This window comes from Bactrocera tryoni, chromosome 5, assembly GCF_016617805.1.
Source record: "Bactrocera tryoni isolate S06 chromosome 5, CSIRO_BtryS06_freeze2, whole genome shotgun sequence".
NCBI lineage: Eukaryota > Metazoa > Arthropoda > Insecta > Diptera > Tephritidae > Bactrocera > Bactrocera tryoni.
The window spans coordinates 50843176-50859473 of NC_052503.1; the positions used below are offsets into that span (position 1 = coordinate 50843176).

At 33.6% G+C, this 16298-nt stretch overlaps 1 protein-coding gene across 1 annotated transcript; it reads left to right on the plus strand.

Annotated features, from left to right (window-relative positions):
* The first annotated feature begins 272 nt into the window (after positions 1–272).
* On the plus strand, positions 273–14596 carry LOC120778554 (1,2-dihydroxy-3-keto-5-methylthiopentene dioxygenase). The gene is made up of 5 exons (XM_040110405.1): positions 273–478; positions 8468–8545; positions 10970–11097; positions 12290–12383; positions 14388–14596. The coding sequence occupies exons 1-5, from the start codon at positions 356–358 to the stop codon at positions 14526–14528; spliced, it is 564 nt and encodes a 187-aa protein (XP_039966339.1). The 5' UTR covers positions 273–355; the 3' UTR covers positions 14529–14596.
* The last annotated feature ends 1702 nt before the right edge of the window (positions 14597–16298 follow it).

Consider the following 16298-nt stretch of genomic DNA (forward strand, 5'->3'; position numbering starts at 1 on the left):
ATAATTTTTCCAATATTTTGAAAAAGAGTGAGAATGCACACAGTATGTGTTGTAATAAATGAATGTATGTCAACAAAAAGATTAAAAAAGCAATTTTGCGACATATGGATGTATACAAATGTTCTTGATTACGAAAATAAATATTTTTGCTTATCGTTTAATTATTCTCTCAACAATGCAAGCAAATAAAATATATTTGCACATACATACATACATACTTATCTGTACAAACATATTTAAATACATAGATATGTACGTAAGTATGTGCATGTGTATTCTACAACGTTTGTCATTGATAAAGGCAATGTTTTTATGATCTTTTGATCATAGTATTTAGAAGTGCTGCGGTACCAAAATGGTGAAGGTGTGGTATATGGATAATAAAGAAAATGACCAACGTTTGGAGCATCATAAAAGCCCACCCGAATATTTGTCACTAGAAGATCTTCACCAGAAAACAGGCGTAGAACACTTCACTGTGAGTATTTTGTAAACATTCATATCATATGGCGAAGTTATTTAAATTGTATGGTTTTTACGTACTGTACGATAGTTATCGATACTTGTCCAACACGTTTGACGATTAGTGAGGATGTTAAAATTTGTTAATACAACTAATGTGTACATTGCAAGTAGCACGCATATGAGAAAACAATAAAATATGGATTAGTCAGGTACTTCAAAATATTCGGAAATATAACAATTAGTTTTGTACACATATGTACATATAACACTTATCATGGACTGACTACGTTCATATGAGGACCTTTTTTGTCGCCCAAACCGTAGTCGAGGGGACGATGAGGAAAAACGATGAGACCGTGTCACTCGTGTATGTGTCGCACGCTTTATGTTCTTGTTCGTAAAATTCAAATTTCACATGCCGTGCAGTCTGCATTGAGGTGCAGAATTTGAACTGTCAAATCAGTACAAATTTTTTTTCTGCACGCAGAATTCTGTACATGTAATTCCGGCATAACAGTTGGCTACCACACATATGATTGCAATGGCTTCAAATTAATACATTATGTTCGAAAATTTGAATTTTTTTATCTTTTTTCTTTTAATATGCAGATACATATGTATATAAACATTTATAATCAGGGGTGTTATGGAATCCAAGACAGAATTGCTTAGCTGTCAGAATTGCAAACCAATTCTAATTATCAATGGTGTCACAGAATCTGATTGGATTTTCGTCTTTTCGAACATACGCAAAACCAATATTCGAACCAGCTGTTTCCTAAGGTGACACAACTTGCAAATTAATACATTTGGAAGCAATCCTATTCAAGTTTTTAATGAGTTCCGAGTTAAAAGATTTAAGAAATAATATTTATCGAATGAATAAAGACGTATTTGGGTGTTAAGTTACGTTTATTACGTTTTATAAATCTTCTTTAAGGGGAGAGCCTACTTTAGAAGCTTCAAAAATTTTAATTGTTTTTGCTAAATCTCTTTAAAAATTATCTGAGAATATGTCCCTAAAGTTATAGATGGGAATTCGAAATATTGTCGAAGCTAGAAGGGAAATAGTGACCGACCGTCTGGCAGATACATATGTATATGAAAACTTTGACTCGGTTGTTCATTTTAACGATTTTTCTTAATTGGCGGGCAGGATTGAAAAAAACTAATATGGAATTGGGTCAAAGTTTATCAGGGGTGTTGTGGAATCTGATAGTTGTCGGAATCAGAATTGAAACCGATAAAGGTAGTAGGTAGGTGTCAAGAATTCAGACATTATTGGTTTGATATTCGAAACAAAATTTGTATCGGTTTTGGATATCACAGAAACCAATTTTACCGGTTTTGCTGTCAGAAATCAAGAATATAGTCGCACACAGATTTGAAATGTGAATTAAGAAATCGAGTTATTTTATTGTTACGAATTGATTTATCTTTATTTCTATAGGCGAAAACATAAGAATAAAGTACGAAATGTCTTATTTATTGAGTTTTGGAAAAAATGCGGATATTTAAATGGGGGAGCCGCTTTAGAGGCTTGATGTTTTTTTTTTTGGGAGGGAAAGAAATAATTGATTGAAGCGAAACTTCGAGGGTTTATAGTTATATACGAATTCTTTGATATTGTGCCTTAGGGAAGCAATTGCCCGATGCATCTCGCGTGTGCATTTGTCGGACGGCGGAAGGTATGCAGGCCGCAATTTCTGTCGGAAACAAAAAATTTAAAGAGATTCATATTTGTTATTAACTTATGTTCAAGTTAAACTAGGAAAATTTCAAAAAATAAAATTCTAAATTTTTTTAAAAAGTGGTTTTTTCCACAAAAATGCTAGTTTATGTTGCTTAAACATATGTTAAGTTTGAAAATTTGTTTTCAAAATTGAATTTTCTTAATTTTTTAGTTTAAATAGAAGATAATTTAATGCCAAAGATAATAAACTTTGCCCCATTTCCACACGTTTAATTTTTTTCAATCCTGGCCGCCAATTAAGAAAAATCGTAAAAATGAAAACCCGAGTCAAAGTTTTCGCTTTCTGCACAAGCGCTCATATATCGCTCGGTCACTATTTCCCTACTAGCTTCGACAATATTTCGAATTCCCATCTATAAATGTTATCTCTTAAAATCTTTCCTTAATTCGGAACTCATTAAAAACTTTAATAGGACTGCCTCCAAATGTATTCAAACAACATCATCTGGTTCGAATATTGGTTTTGCGTATGTTCGAAAAGACGAAAATCCAATCAGATTCAGTGACACCATTGATAATTAGAATTGGTTTGCAATTCTGACAGCTAAGCAATTCTGTCTTGGATTCCACAACACCCCTGAATATTGGAACGGATTTTTCGATAAATCGTTTACCTTGTAACTCACTCTTGAGTTCGATCCCTGGATTGTTAAATAAAAGTCCAAAAGTTTAATGGCTTTACACTTATCTTTATTTCTAATTCTAACCACTTAACGCTTTACTATTCATTATTCAACTACAACTTCTTACTCATATTTCATTTGCTCTTTCCAATGCAGGCAGGGATAAAGGTATGCCCAACTTATTCCAGTGTGAACGCGCCTCAAAATTAGCGTTTTAATAACATTTTCCATTATGGCCAGATCGAACAAAATAATTACTTTTGGGCACTTATATTAAGAGAATCAACATTTCTAACGATTAAAAATTACTATATAGAGATCATTTAATATATGGAGCAACTATTTAAATTGTTTTATGGTATGTTAAAACAATTGACTTATGTCCTTACAATACTCAATAAAAGAATTTAAGCTTGTTAGCTCTCAATCAATAACTATTTTTAATAATTTTCCGTAAAAAATTAATACTACGATGCTTCACATCATAAAACGTTTCATCAAATACATTTAAATTTCACAAATTTATTTATTTTTCATTGTTATACATATTTTATTAGTGGCCATCCCTCGTTTCCAATTGCTAAACGTCAAAACCTCCTGAACTTTGACAGTTGATCGAGTTCAGGAGGTTTTGTCGTTTAACAATTGCTCTCTTTCAATGAGAGATGATTTGGGGATCTCTTTATCTGTGACGGACTCTAACTAGAACTGTGTCAGCTACACAATGTGGTAGCCCTTATATAGTAGATATTTAAAAAAAACTTCGCCAGCCAAAGTCTGGTTGATTCTGGCAATTTATGGTCCATTCGTTTGATAGTCCCGATTTGCGGTACCAATTATATAGCATTTATTTCTCTTACATGGTCTCTACCCAGTTTTCGACACATCTCTTGAATTAAAGCTATTTTGGCATTCTTTTCTTGATCACGAATCAACGAATCTCATTTCGCTACTGGTTCAGCCTCTTGATTAGGATCTGGCAACTTGCTGAAATGCTTTTTGACTACCGAAAATGCCTGTTGTTCATTTTATTGGTGGGAAATGGACTATCCACATCCACGCCAATTCGCTCAAATGGCGCATCCTAATTGAACTACTTTATATGCCCATGACGCCTGGATCCTTTAGCTCCAATGCACTCATCACATTTGGTAATCCTTTTCAAAACCTGCTCAACTTTCGCTTTAAATTCTCTAAGGTTTTTGTGCGTTGACAACCGTGTTTCTGACTACGAGGACAATTGAGATTGTTGTTGCGATTTCAGCCAAAAACCTGGTCATATCTATAACTTTGGATCAGCATTGAGTCGTTTCCTTTTCTTATATTTTCGTTGTTTCTTCATCTAATTCCAATTGAAAAGCATAACCGGTATTGTAATTCGGCTTTTATTCCAATAGTTGCCAAATCACGTTGCTCCAGCTTCTTTTTCAATTGTGGAATCTTTAGATCGTTAAATTTACCTATTTTCGAATAATTACCTCCATGGGAATTTGTTTGACAATTCCACTTGAGCCAGTAATTGTAACGGATTTCTCCATAAATCGCTGAATGGATGGGTGTTTAGTGCCGAATTTCGCATATTTGTTTACTGTTATTATACTTGTACATGTTTGCTGTTTAATCCGGTAATATAATTTGTGCTTATGAGATTTTATACAGTTAAAAAGCCGAAAAAAGCGATTTTTTTTTAAGAAAAGTTTTAAAATTTTTTTACCCAATTTTTTTTGTAACATATTTTGGTGTCTTTTAACTGTATTTTAGGACTTAGTATTAGTAAAAATATTTATTTGGAAAGGAACTATAGCGGATCTCGGGGACCTCTTTTAAAAAAACGTATTGCGGTGATCACTATATCTCTGAACTGGATACTCTGAAATTGAAAAACCAAACAGATTTCGTTAAAAAACAATTTTTTACCAAAATTTCGGCCTTAAATTGCTTATTAAAAAATAGTTATCGGTGAGAAAAAATCTTCGATTAATTACTAAAAAATATATTTAAGAAGCTCGTGTTAAAATTTTAGACTAATCGTTTTAGCCGTTTTCAAAAAACGCGTTGAATATTTGGTCTTGTACATACAAGTACTCTGTAACCCCTTATCAAATTTGCGTGTAACTTGGAAAATATTAACCGGAACGATATTCATTTTTTTATTTTCTGTGTGTGTTCTTAAATACATGTACATTAAAAAAATCAGTGTTAAATATAAAAAAAAACAAAGTAGAAAAAACATCAAAATACCACACGAGATGAATTTGGCGAAATTCACAATTTTTATAAAGATGCTACTCCGATTTTTTTAAATATATTTAAACCGGCACTGCGCTGCCTGTGCGAGTTCGTATGAAAATGAAAATGAACACATACAGGTTTGTAGCTCTGCAGCCAATGCAAACCACTTAATGCATATTACTCTGTACTCGAGTTTACTGTAACTAGAACTGTGACTGCTGCACAATTCCTCAGTCCTTATATAGTTTGTTTCTTACCAAAACATTGCAACTCGCACAACCTAGCAATTTCGCTTTAACAATTTATCAATTCTATTTTTTCTGGTATTCGTCAGCTGTTTCAGCCTCTTGGTCAGGAATTGGGTATACCTCTGTTCATTAGCTCAAATATTCCATGACTAACAAAACATCTTAGTTTCCCAATTTACTGTTATAGTTCAATAATCTTATTTCATGAGCATTTCTTTTATGATTTTCCAGTTGCCATTTTTTTTAAGAACCAGCAGTACAAATTAAATTTGCTGCTTTTAAGTCTATTTGTTTCTGACTATAACTTAGAATATTATCCGAAAATTTATCCAGTTAATTGCGGAGAAAATCAAACTGTTTTTTATACGCTTCTTAATTGACTCTGCTTGTTTAAAGCCTAATCATAAACAGTGGAGTAGCTACAACTTCGGGCGCCCGGGGTCAAGGCTATTCTGCCGCCCCTTTATCTACCTACCTACAAGTTTCATGAGGTGGTTCGAACAATAATGAATTTTTACAAAATATCTTCGATATTAAGTATATAAAATTTAGGAACTAGAAGTCACGCAAATTCTGAAGTTCCAAAATTCTCACAATATGGTTTTTGACGAAATTGATAGTAAATTTACAAGATCTTATCTTATTAAAAGCCATAGAAAAACCCCATTTTTTATTTATTATACATTTCTTCAATGGGACTGGAAGCCTACAAGACGTTAACGACAGCTTTAAGAATACTACTCACTATACCTGTATCAGTTGCATCTTGTGAAAGTTCTTTTAGCAAACTTAAATTGATCAAATCTTACTTGAGATCGACCATGAGTCAGAGTGGACTGTCCAATCTTGCGATTCTCTCAATACAATGTGAAACTGCTTCAACTTTAAATTACAATGATATGATATGTGATTTTGCAGCGATCAAAGCTAGAAAAGTGCATCTTTAAGTTCTATCAATATTTTTAAGAAAGATATAAGCCAAAAGATACATATAAGACAAATTCAAAGACTGAAGAGTATTCGAGTAAAAATTAATATTTTTCATTGTTATTCAGATTATTACATTGTGAGTGTACAACACTTTATCTTTTATAATAAACTTTGTAAAAAAATTTGTTGAAGTATTTTTCTGAATATTAAAAAAACCGCGAAGATCGTTTTGCCGCCCCCAAGACGTTGCGCCCGGGGCGACGGCCCCCTTCGCCCTCCCCTAGCTACGCCACTGATCATAAATAATAAATAAATAATATATTTAAAACTAAACAAGCTCGAGCTTGTGCTTGAATCCTTTTGCTAAAACGTTCCTCTTAAGAACGTGGCTAGATCTCTTTTTTTTCAAGCGTGTTTGATTACAAGATTGTAGTAAGCCATTAGCTGATGGATTTGGATGTTCCCGTAGTTTAATTTCATATTTCTTTCTGCTGTCCTCTAATTCTTTCTTCACCATATCAATACCAAGATCTTTGTGAATGTTTTTATTTCCAATGTAGCATGGTGAACTCGTTATCACTCCAAGGATTTTTGACAGAGACCTCAGTTTAAATTTGCTGTTCTTATTTTCATTGTAGTTATTTTCCTGTATGTATGTATTCTCCGCGTGAGTCTTTTGCTTAAGATTTTATTCAGTTTAAAAATTGTGTCTTAGTGAAAATGTGTCATGCTTACACTTTCGTTTCACTATTCGTTTACATTTATTCTTCAATTAGCTGACCACTCTTCGGGAAAACCTAAAAGCTCCTCCAGTACCATTGACGCTCTGATAGGACATTTATTATGACATTATTTATTAGCCCTAGTAAGGCTGTGCCACCCTTAATCGGTCGTTCACATATGAATACGAGTATGCTAGAAGACTGGTTGATCTCTTCTTTTCCAGCGAGTTTGATTACAAGATTGTAGTAATGCAATAAGCTTCCCGGAGTTTATCGAAGGCATGAAAATGGGTGACTAACATCTCGTAAAAACAAGGTTACAAGAAATTGAAAAATACTTTGAGCTTATGGTGAAAACTCCCGAAATTAAACGAGGCAAGCCAAAATTTGAAATAAGTCAAAATATAATTAAGGAGTAATAACAATTAAATATACCTGGTGAAAAAAATATTTTCAATCAAAAAAATTACTATAAGCAAGTATTTGTGACAGGTTAGTTTACACCAAATTTTGTAAAAAAAATGTTAAAGATAAAAATAATAAACCAAAAACTGGGATATATTAATTTTCCACATAAATTTTGAGATTATTTGAAAAAGGTGTTGAAACAAACGTTGTAGCTTTTTTCATTACCTATAACTTTGCCTAATAACTTCTATAAAACTCATTACTCCATCAGAAATCAAGATAAACTTAAAAGAAGAGCTTGAGTTGCCTCGCGAATGTAGAGTGCCCCATGAGCAACTTCGTTCTGGATACTGTAGCACGGTAAACTCCTTATGAAACAAACTCTGTTATATGAAATTTCTTTTAATCCGACACCGTAGAAACAGCATGTTTCCTGGGGTTCCGTTAGATGACTTCAATGACAATTAACGTGCGCCTTGCCAACCAAACAGGGTCTCATGGCTTCGGATGTTTTAAAGTTGGCATAATTCAAAATAGCATGGTCGAAAGATTTGAAGATCACTATCAGTTTAATACATCATATATTCTTATCTTGCTTTAAATCTTTGAATTTGTCGTAATACTTGTAATAAATAATGTTGTTACTGGAAATACAAATAATAATGGTAGGGAACGAATAATTTTTTATTTTTCGAAAAAAAGTGAATAACCCATGGTTTGTTTTTACTAAAACGGTTTGGGGATGGTTAAAGTTATCAACCGACAGTCAAAACATTGTTATTTTTCTACCGAGCATTTGGCCTTAAGTGAATAATTCAAATTATAAGATGCCGCAAGTTGTCGCGACAGGTCGAGCACTGGAGTTGATGACATATGTTCGAAAGTAAACAACTATATTTTTCGAACTTTTCGAAGAAAAGAGGCGTCTCTTAGTGAACCTCCTGTTACATGATGTCAATGACAATAATATTTACTATTCAAGTAGTAGGTATATTCACTTTAAATTATCGAAATTTATTATAGAATGTTTATTGTAAAGGATAGTTTTAATTAATGCTTATTTACGAATTATTGAATTTCTTTCAGATAAATGCGGACAGTTATGAAGACGATGAATTGCTGACTGCTATTCGTAAGGAACGGAATTACTCATATGAAGATGAAGTAAGTATAAATTGAATTTAGCAATATACATATATGTATGTTATTTACAGTTTTATCTAAAAGTCTCATCAGTCCTGCTCTTTTTGACATATCTGTTATTGTTGTTGTTGTTGTGGTGACAGAAAACATTGCTCATTTAATTTCGATGAATTGTGCCGATTTGACATTTGATATATAAATGTTTGAATAGGGGCACGGTGAAAATAGATATTTGAATGTAGTATATATCTTTTAACTATTAAGCGTATGTTACACAGATTCAGGAACCAATATTAAATTTTTTTGTCACTCTTGTTGCATTATATTTTGTGTTTCATTCACGCCATTATAAATTTTCGAAAATGTTGTTACGTTATTTTGCATTTTAGGTGACGATATATATCTTAATTTGAATTTTATTTATACCACTTTGTATACTTTCGATTAGCGGAATATTGTGGGCATACCAATTGTCTGATTTCGCTCAACTATAATACCAATATAGTACCAAGAAACACGCTTACCAAGTTCTTAGATATCTTAATTTTTAGTTAAGTTGGCGCTTGCACAGACGGACGGACAGACAGTCACCCGGTATTCAACTCCACTTGCTACATATATACGAATATAGTAAAAGCTCTAGTAGCTTTTTATTTATATTAGCGCTACCAAAAATAAATTCATTATTTTTTCATTAAATTGAAGGTTTTATTTGATTGATACGAAGCATGAACCGATTTAAGTAAACTATGCATTGTTTTGTTTGATAACTTGTTGGCATTTTGATCGTATGTTTCTTTCGAGCCACTATCGATGGGTGACAGCCTGGTTCTGGGGCGGTTGTAGATGCTTCCCTGACAATCCAACACATATCAAAACCTTCTTTATCGGCAATCTTGCCTTGAAAACCCGCTGGCTTGCCCCATTTCGACCACGATCGTTTTCGCATAACGTTGTCATAAGGGACTAATTTTGCTGATGAACCCTTTAGCTTGTAAAATGGGTACTGGCGTTAAAAAATTAATCGCTTATGACAAAATAACACTAGTAACCATCAGCTGGTAAAATGGTTCATCAGGAATTCGCAGTTGGAACTCGAAATTCAGATTATTAAAGCCATCTAGAAAAATAATGAGTTTATTTTCATTAAATCTTATACATATATTGTACATATGTATGGTATATATAATTTTTTTATCTATCTCCGTTATTTCTGAGTGTTACATTGCTAAATATTGTTGCGAGAGTATAATTAACAAATTATTGTAAGAAAACACATACCCTGTTTCTAAAACTATTCTTATAAATTAAATGAAAAATATGGTTTAAATTTAATTTCTGCTGATTTCAATAATAATATGAAAATTGATTCAAGTGAGCACGCATCTTAACTGTAAGCTAATACGGTATTGTAACGGATTTTTCGATAAATCATCTACCTTGAAGTTCAATTTAGAGGTCGATCACTGGATTGTTTAAAGTTAAAAGAAGTCACAATTTAGTGGATATACACTTATTTTATTTATTTATAATTCCAACAAATTAGAACTGTGTCTGCTGTACAATCCAGCAGTCCTTATATAATATATTGTTAACAAAACTTCGCCAATGGCAATCCACAGCTAGCCCCATAATACCTTTGCTTTAATTTTTCCATTTGGACCGTTGTGCAATTCGCTGAGAACTTCAGGAATTCTAACCATCGAATAGTTCAAAAAAGTGCTCGTGAGTTTTGTCCGTCTTCCCTTTTCTATACTTGATACAAACAGCCGCACACCAACTTTAAACTGCTCCGTTCTGCCCAATATTCTTTTGAGACTGAACTTTCTGCAACGAATTCTTCACTCTTTGTAAATTTGTTCGACTCCACCATTACTCCTTGCGCTCCGCATGCGCTTTTAACGCAGCCAAAAATGTGTCTATGTTCATAACCTCTGATGCACTTTGAGTCTCTCCGTTTCCTTCAATCTTCGTTGTCACTTACTCGAATTCCAATTGAAAGATATATTCCTCAAAATTAGTGTTTTTGCTTTTATGGTCTCTCGCAACCCTAATTATAATTCAGTTTTTAATCCATTTATCGCTAAGCCGCGTTTCTTCAGCTCCTTTTTCAGTTGTGAAATCCTTTGATCATTGACCTTACTCATTTTTAAACAATTCTTTCTTTAGGAATTTGTTTGCCAATCCCTCTTCAGAAACCAATTGTATCAAAAACAATAAAATCATTATTGACGTCAGAGGAAGAAACAAAACCATCCCCAGAACCTTTTTCTATCAAAATGTTTTCTGGTCTCTGTTTGTATTAGCTTCTTTATTCGAATAATCTGCTTATTCATTAAAACTGATGAATATTTTATTCAAAAGGAATCACATTCTTTTAATAAGTACTTTAAAATTAATAAAAGGAAATTTCTGTTAATATATATTTTTTTTAATTGTACACAGATAACTTGCTCTAAATCGTGCTTACCAGACTTTGAAAATAAGCTGAAGTCGTTCTACACCGAGCATTTACATACGGATGAAGAAATTCGACTGGTTTTGGATGGTTCTGGATATTTCGATGTCAGAGAGTAAGTACACAGAATAATTCACATTGCACTTCCACAAGAGAATGCAAGACAAACATTATTATTATTATTATTCAGATTTCTGGGAATATTTGAAGACATTTGGATTTATTTCCACTAAAAACAGCCACTGCCAGTTTTTCGTCATAAAATCGTCCCTTGATTCCACTTACTCTAACTGTCTGCCAAAACTCCCGGCGCTTTTTCAGTACTCTTTCGCGAAAGCATAATGCACTTGCATTAACTTTGCGAATGGTGTTAGTTCCGAGGGATTTCTTAAAATCACCCACTTTGTAAAAAATTACGAGTTTCCCGTTGTTCTAGTATTTTTGGCCGCACTGGACGGGCCGAAATACAAAAACAGCTGTATGTTTGTTATTTTTTTTATTACTCTTTGAAAGAAAAAAAGTGTTTTTCCAACAATTCGACCGATTTCAGTGTATGTTTTCCTTTCTTCGAAAAGTTTAATCATTATTTCCCTTTCAAACGAGTTTTTATTTTAGGCGAGATTCGATATTTTAAATTTAATAAGAAACTGAATTGAAATAAATATTTTGATTTTCCTTTCTTTTACGAAAGCAAGTAAAATTATAACTTTCTAACATCTTTACATTTGCTTAGAGATTCCGCGTCGGTGCTAACGCTAAGCGCTGAAAAACGATCCGCCAGTGCATTTATTTAGGTACGCCAGTGAGGCGTAAGGAAATCAAATTAATACAAAGGAAATTATATGCAAAACGAGTTACTTTATTAACAATACTTACATCTATTTGTACCACCGTTAAACATCTCGCGTCAAGAAATTTTTCTGAAAAATTTTCTAGTTGCACCTATGAGCTTATGGGTAAATAACAAGTTTTCCCATAGGTGCGAATTACGGTGGGCCGGTGGGTAACGACAGGTAACCCACATACAAGGGGTAAAATCGGGTCAAAACTTCTCTTAGCCCCATATACCTTATATAAGGATTTTCGAACGTCACGTTGACTTTTTTCGGAGTCTCATATACTCAATACAAAGAAGTATTTGTTCGAATTACAAAAAAAAAAAATATATTCAAAAACTAGCTATGGGGTAATAAAAGAAGACATGCTCTTTACTATATTAGATAAAGTATGTATGTATGTATTATATATGTACATACCTATGATTATATACTGTAGGTCCATTGACATTTTTTATTTTTATTTTTTAGTGCAAAAGATGATTGGATTCGTATCGCTGTTAGTAAGGGAGACTTAATAATCATACCAGCCGGCATATATCATCGATTTACCTTGGACATAGAGGTAATAACAACTTTTATAAAATATAATTTAAATTCTTTTGTAATTTGAACTATGTATATACATATTTGCATTCTATACGGGTATGCCATATAATCAACTGCCGCAGTATTTGCGTTCTTGTTTCATGGCAATAACCAAGGTTAAGGTTCAAGTTGGTTTTCATCGAAATCATCTAACGGTAAGGGCAGGAAATGTGCTCTTTCGACGGAGTCGGGACCATAGGGAGAGGGGTGTTAGGTGAGAAGCGGCATGCAAAGAGGTAGTTAGAGTAATTCGGGGACTCATTAAAGGATGGACATACAATTTGGTATGTCGGTGTCGATTCTGGATAAGATGGATATTAATTTACTACTTACTAATTAGGGTCACTTTAGATTCTCTCTAGCTTTTTTGTTGTCTTCAAGTGCCGTTGTGTGATTGTGTTAAATGCTTTTGACAAATTTAACGCTAGTAGAGTTGTCCTCTTATAGGGTAATGATGGAGATTTATGCCACGAACTATTTAGGCGTTTATGACGCTAGGTATTGTGGTGGTGTTATGCACTTTCCGGAAACGATGTTGATGGTGTGCTTGACTCAGGTAGTGAGTGAACAAACGGAGTAACAATGTCTTTAATAATTACGTTTCAGTAGATGGATCAGTTTTCCAACTATCCGGGGTATTTGAAGAGTAGTCAGCAACAGGTTGAAGACCTTGGTTAGGTAACGTACCACCGCCAAGCCTAGATTCTATAGCATCAACATTTTAATTCTTTCTGGTTCGAAGATTAGATTAGGTTATGATATTTATCAGACCACTCCTAATGATTATAATATTAAGCGATCTATTACTGTTGCTCATTATTCTGGAGAAAGCTTTGTCATTCATTGGTCAGAGTGTCAAATCATCTGTCTGTTCGGTCGTTTGACAAGCATGAATGCCAAAGATCGTGGTGCGCGTTAAAGTCACCTAGTACCAAACGGTTCTCACCACGAAGTAGTACACCTATGTTTCGGCGATATCTTGTTGAGCAACATGTAACCGGGGGGATGTATATATATATTGAATATAAGTATACGATATAGCTATTGGTGAGACGACATTTCACTGTGTTCTATTACGGCTAGGTCTCCGCCATTATCTCGCTCGCGATCCTTACGTATAACGTTGAAACCTGCAAAAATCTAATGATCTGAGCGGCTATTTAATCCTGGACCGATCATATCGATTCCCTGCCCATAAATGCAACTATCTTTTCGATCTTACTCTGGAGCTCGTTGTAGTTAAATTGTAGATCTTGGGAGTGAGGAAGTCAAATGTAGGTCGTGGTTGTTGCAACTGTAGAAATCGCAGGGGCGGTTGTTGCACTGTGGTGTTGTTGGTCGACGCGTCTGAAGGTTTTACAACGTAAGACAACCTAACCCAAACTCTTAAGGCCTGAGCAGGTCTTAGTATGGCTCCATATATTACATGTATGGCCGCTAGCAGAAGTGGAGTTAGGATGGAGCCTTTTAGCGCAAACGCAACAAAAAATTTCTTGGAGACGGAGTTGGATTCAATGTCAGCACGGATCAGGAGGATGCAGGTATTGGAAAATCAACGGTTATTTTTTAAGCCGAACAAACTAATACCGCCTTACAAAAAAGAGTTATAAGCAAAAAATAATAATAATCTGGGTATTTGTGCCGTGCATTTTGGAGTATTACTTTTTTTTATTTGTTTTTGTTCCTTTGCAGAGTACGTATATGTATATGGTAACACTTATTACTTGTTGGAATGCAATATTTTGTAAATATTTCGAATTTAATTACGATTTAAAACTTTTTTTACGATACTTTATAGAGGAGAATCAAATATCGTAAAAATTATAAGTTTCTTTAAGTTTAAGCATATATATATTCTTAATATGGAGAGCCTCCTCTATCTGCCTATTTTCAATTTAGGGATGCTTTTTAAAATTTACCCAAAAAAATGCAATAACATCAAACTAATATTTGAATATATGTTACTTATTACTTTTTGCAGAACTATATCAAGGCAAAACGATATTTTGTGGGTGAACCTATTTGGCTACCTTACAATCGACCATCTGATAATATGGAGTGTCGTCAAAAATATTTAAGTCATCAAGCAAACGGATTTTTACCAATTACTAATTCTAATTAAATTGTTACATCACTATGTTTATATTAAATCAAATAAATCTTCTTTTCGGATAGACCTTCGGGCAGTTAGCTTGTGTACTTACTTATTACCAGCTAGATTGGTGACCTTTGACGAAACCTAAGGTAAGTATTTAATTTTTTTCAAAAACGAACAACACAATCACCATCACCACGTAGATTGCAAGACGACCAGCCAATTTACTATCATAGTCACATTGCTTATGCTAAATCGCACAACCGCAGTTCACACCCTAGTTAGAATTTGGTTGAAACTAACGCCTATGTCACATCCCATTTAGCGGCATACCACTTTCACCAACGATTACCGCCACAAGCGGTGCCGGCCACACCATTGGTAACCATCCCACCGACACCTCATCGCCACCAATCAGCATTGAATCCGCTAACATCGAGGTAATAATCATGCACTCATCTTTCATATGCCGAATACGACTGAATTTTGGTTGAAGTTTTGAAATTCGGTATTTTGGTATTAAGGGTATCAACTCTGTGTCAGTGCAGTTAACTCAAATATCAAAAAATTTTAACTGCCAACAAGCAGTTGTATTTAACATTAATGAACTTAATAAGGAAAAGTATTAATAAAAATGGAAAACGGGTAAAAAAAAACTATTTTATTTATAATTTTTAAATCGGTTCATATGTATGTACAAGTCCACAGAAAGGTTAAAAACTTGTTGAGCTTGGGGAGTACGAAATAATCTTCAACTTGAAAACATTAATATAAAAAAAAGAAGTATGAAGTGTTTCGAATAAAAAGAGTCGATACAATTTACTACTACTTTAGTCATTGGTGTGTTATCCACAGCACTCAGGTGAATAACAAACAATAGATATCGTAGGTTCCTTCAGTCCAAAAGAAATAGAGATTTCGTGGAAACGCTCCTTCATCTCATTTAGCAAAAAACCGAAGTCATTCCTCATCGAAACGAAAATAACTTATGGATCTGCAAAAAAAAAAAAATATTTTAAAGCAATTTTTGATATTTAACTAAAATTTGATTTTTCGTTTGTAAAATTTCAGCTTTTTTCGACCCCAGCATCGTGATACTTTGCACAGTTAGTAATTTCTTCTGTGACCATATTTTTAAATAAACACTAAGAACAGTATTTTGGAATGTTAGAAACATTTTTCTACTGCTTTTTATTTCAGCAATCCTAAATCGCCATATAAGCAAATTGGTTTGAGCGTCTGTTTATCTTATATGTATATAAAAATGAATCGCCTTTTTTTGTATGTCCGCGCATTACGCGCGAACCACAGCATAGAAAGAAGTGAAAACTTGCACTGGGACTCCTTTAGTCTTGGAGATGGTCCTAACGGCGGCCTTTTTTGTAAAATCACTCTCGATTTTGCAACTTATGTATGTCTATATTTATAACTCAAGAACAGCTGAACCGATTCGGCTGAAAATTGGTGTTGATTCATAAACAAAAAAATATTTGTTTGAAAACATAAGAAAATAAAATTCATGTAAGAATCATTTGAACATTTTTGTACTAAAACAAGAAAAAACATTAACTTCGGCTGCTCCGAAGCTAATATACCCTTCACAGGTGTATTTCTTTTAGACCCTATGTGTTCAGTTTGTATGGAAGCTATATGCTATACTAATCCGATCTGAACAATTTTTTCGGAGATTATATTATTTCCATGTCAAATGCAAAAGTTTTCCATACCAGCATTTGATTCCGATCATTCAGTTTGTATGGCAGCTATATGCTATAGTAAGCCGATCTGAACAATTTT

Excerpts from the sequence above, each read along its gene's own strand:
- LOC120778554 (XM_040110405.1), top strand. The coding sequence starts at position 356 with ATGGTGAAGGTGTGGTATATGGATAATAAAGAAAATGACCAACGTTTG. Across the intron at positions 8,546-10,969 it reads ATTACTCATATGAAGATGAA|ATAACTTGCTCTAAATCGTG; the intron begins GTAAGTATAAAT and ends AATTGTACACAG. Across the intron at positions 12,384-14,387 it reads GATTTACCTTGGACATAGAG|AACTATATCAAGGCAAAACG; the intron begins GTAATAACAACT and ends TACTTTTTGCAG.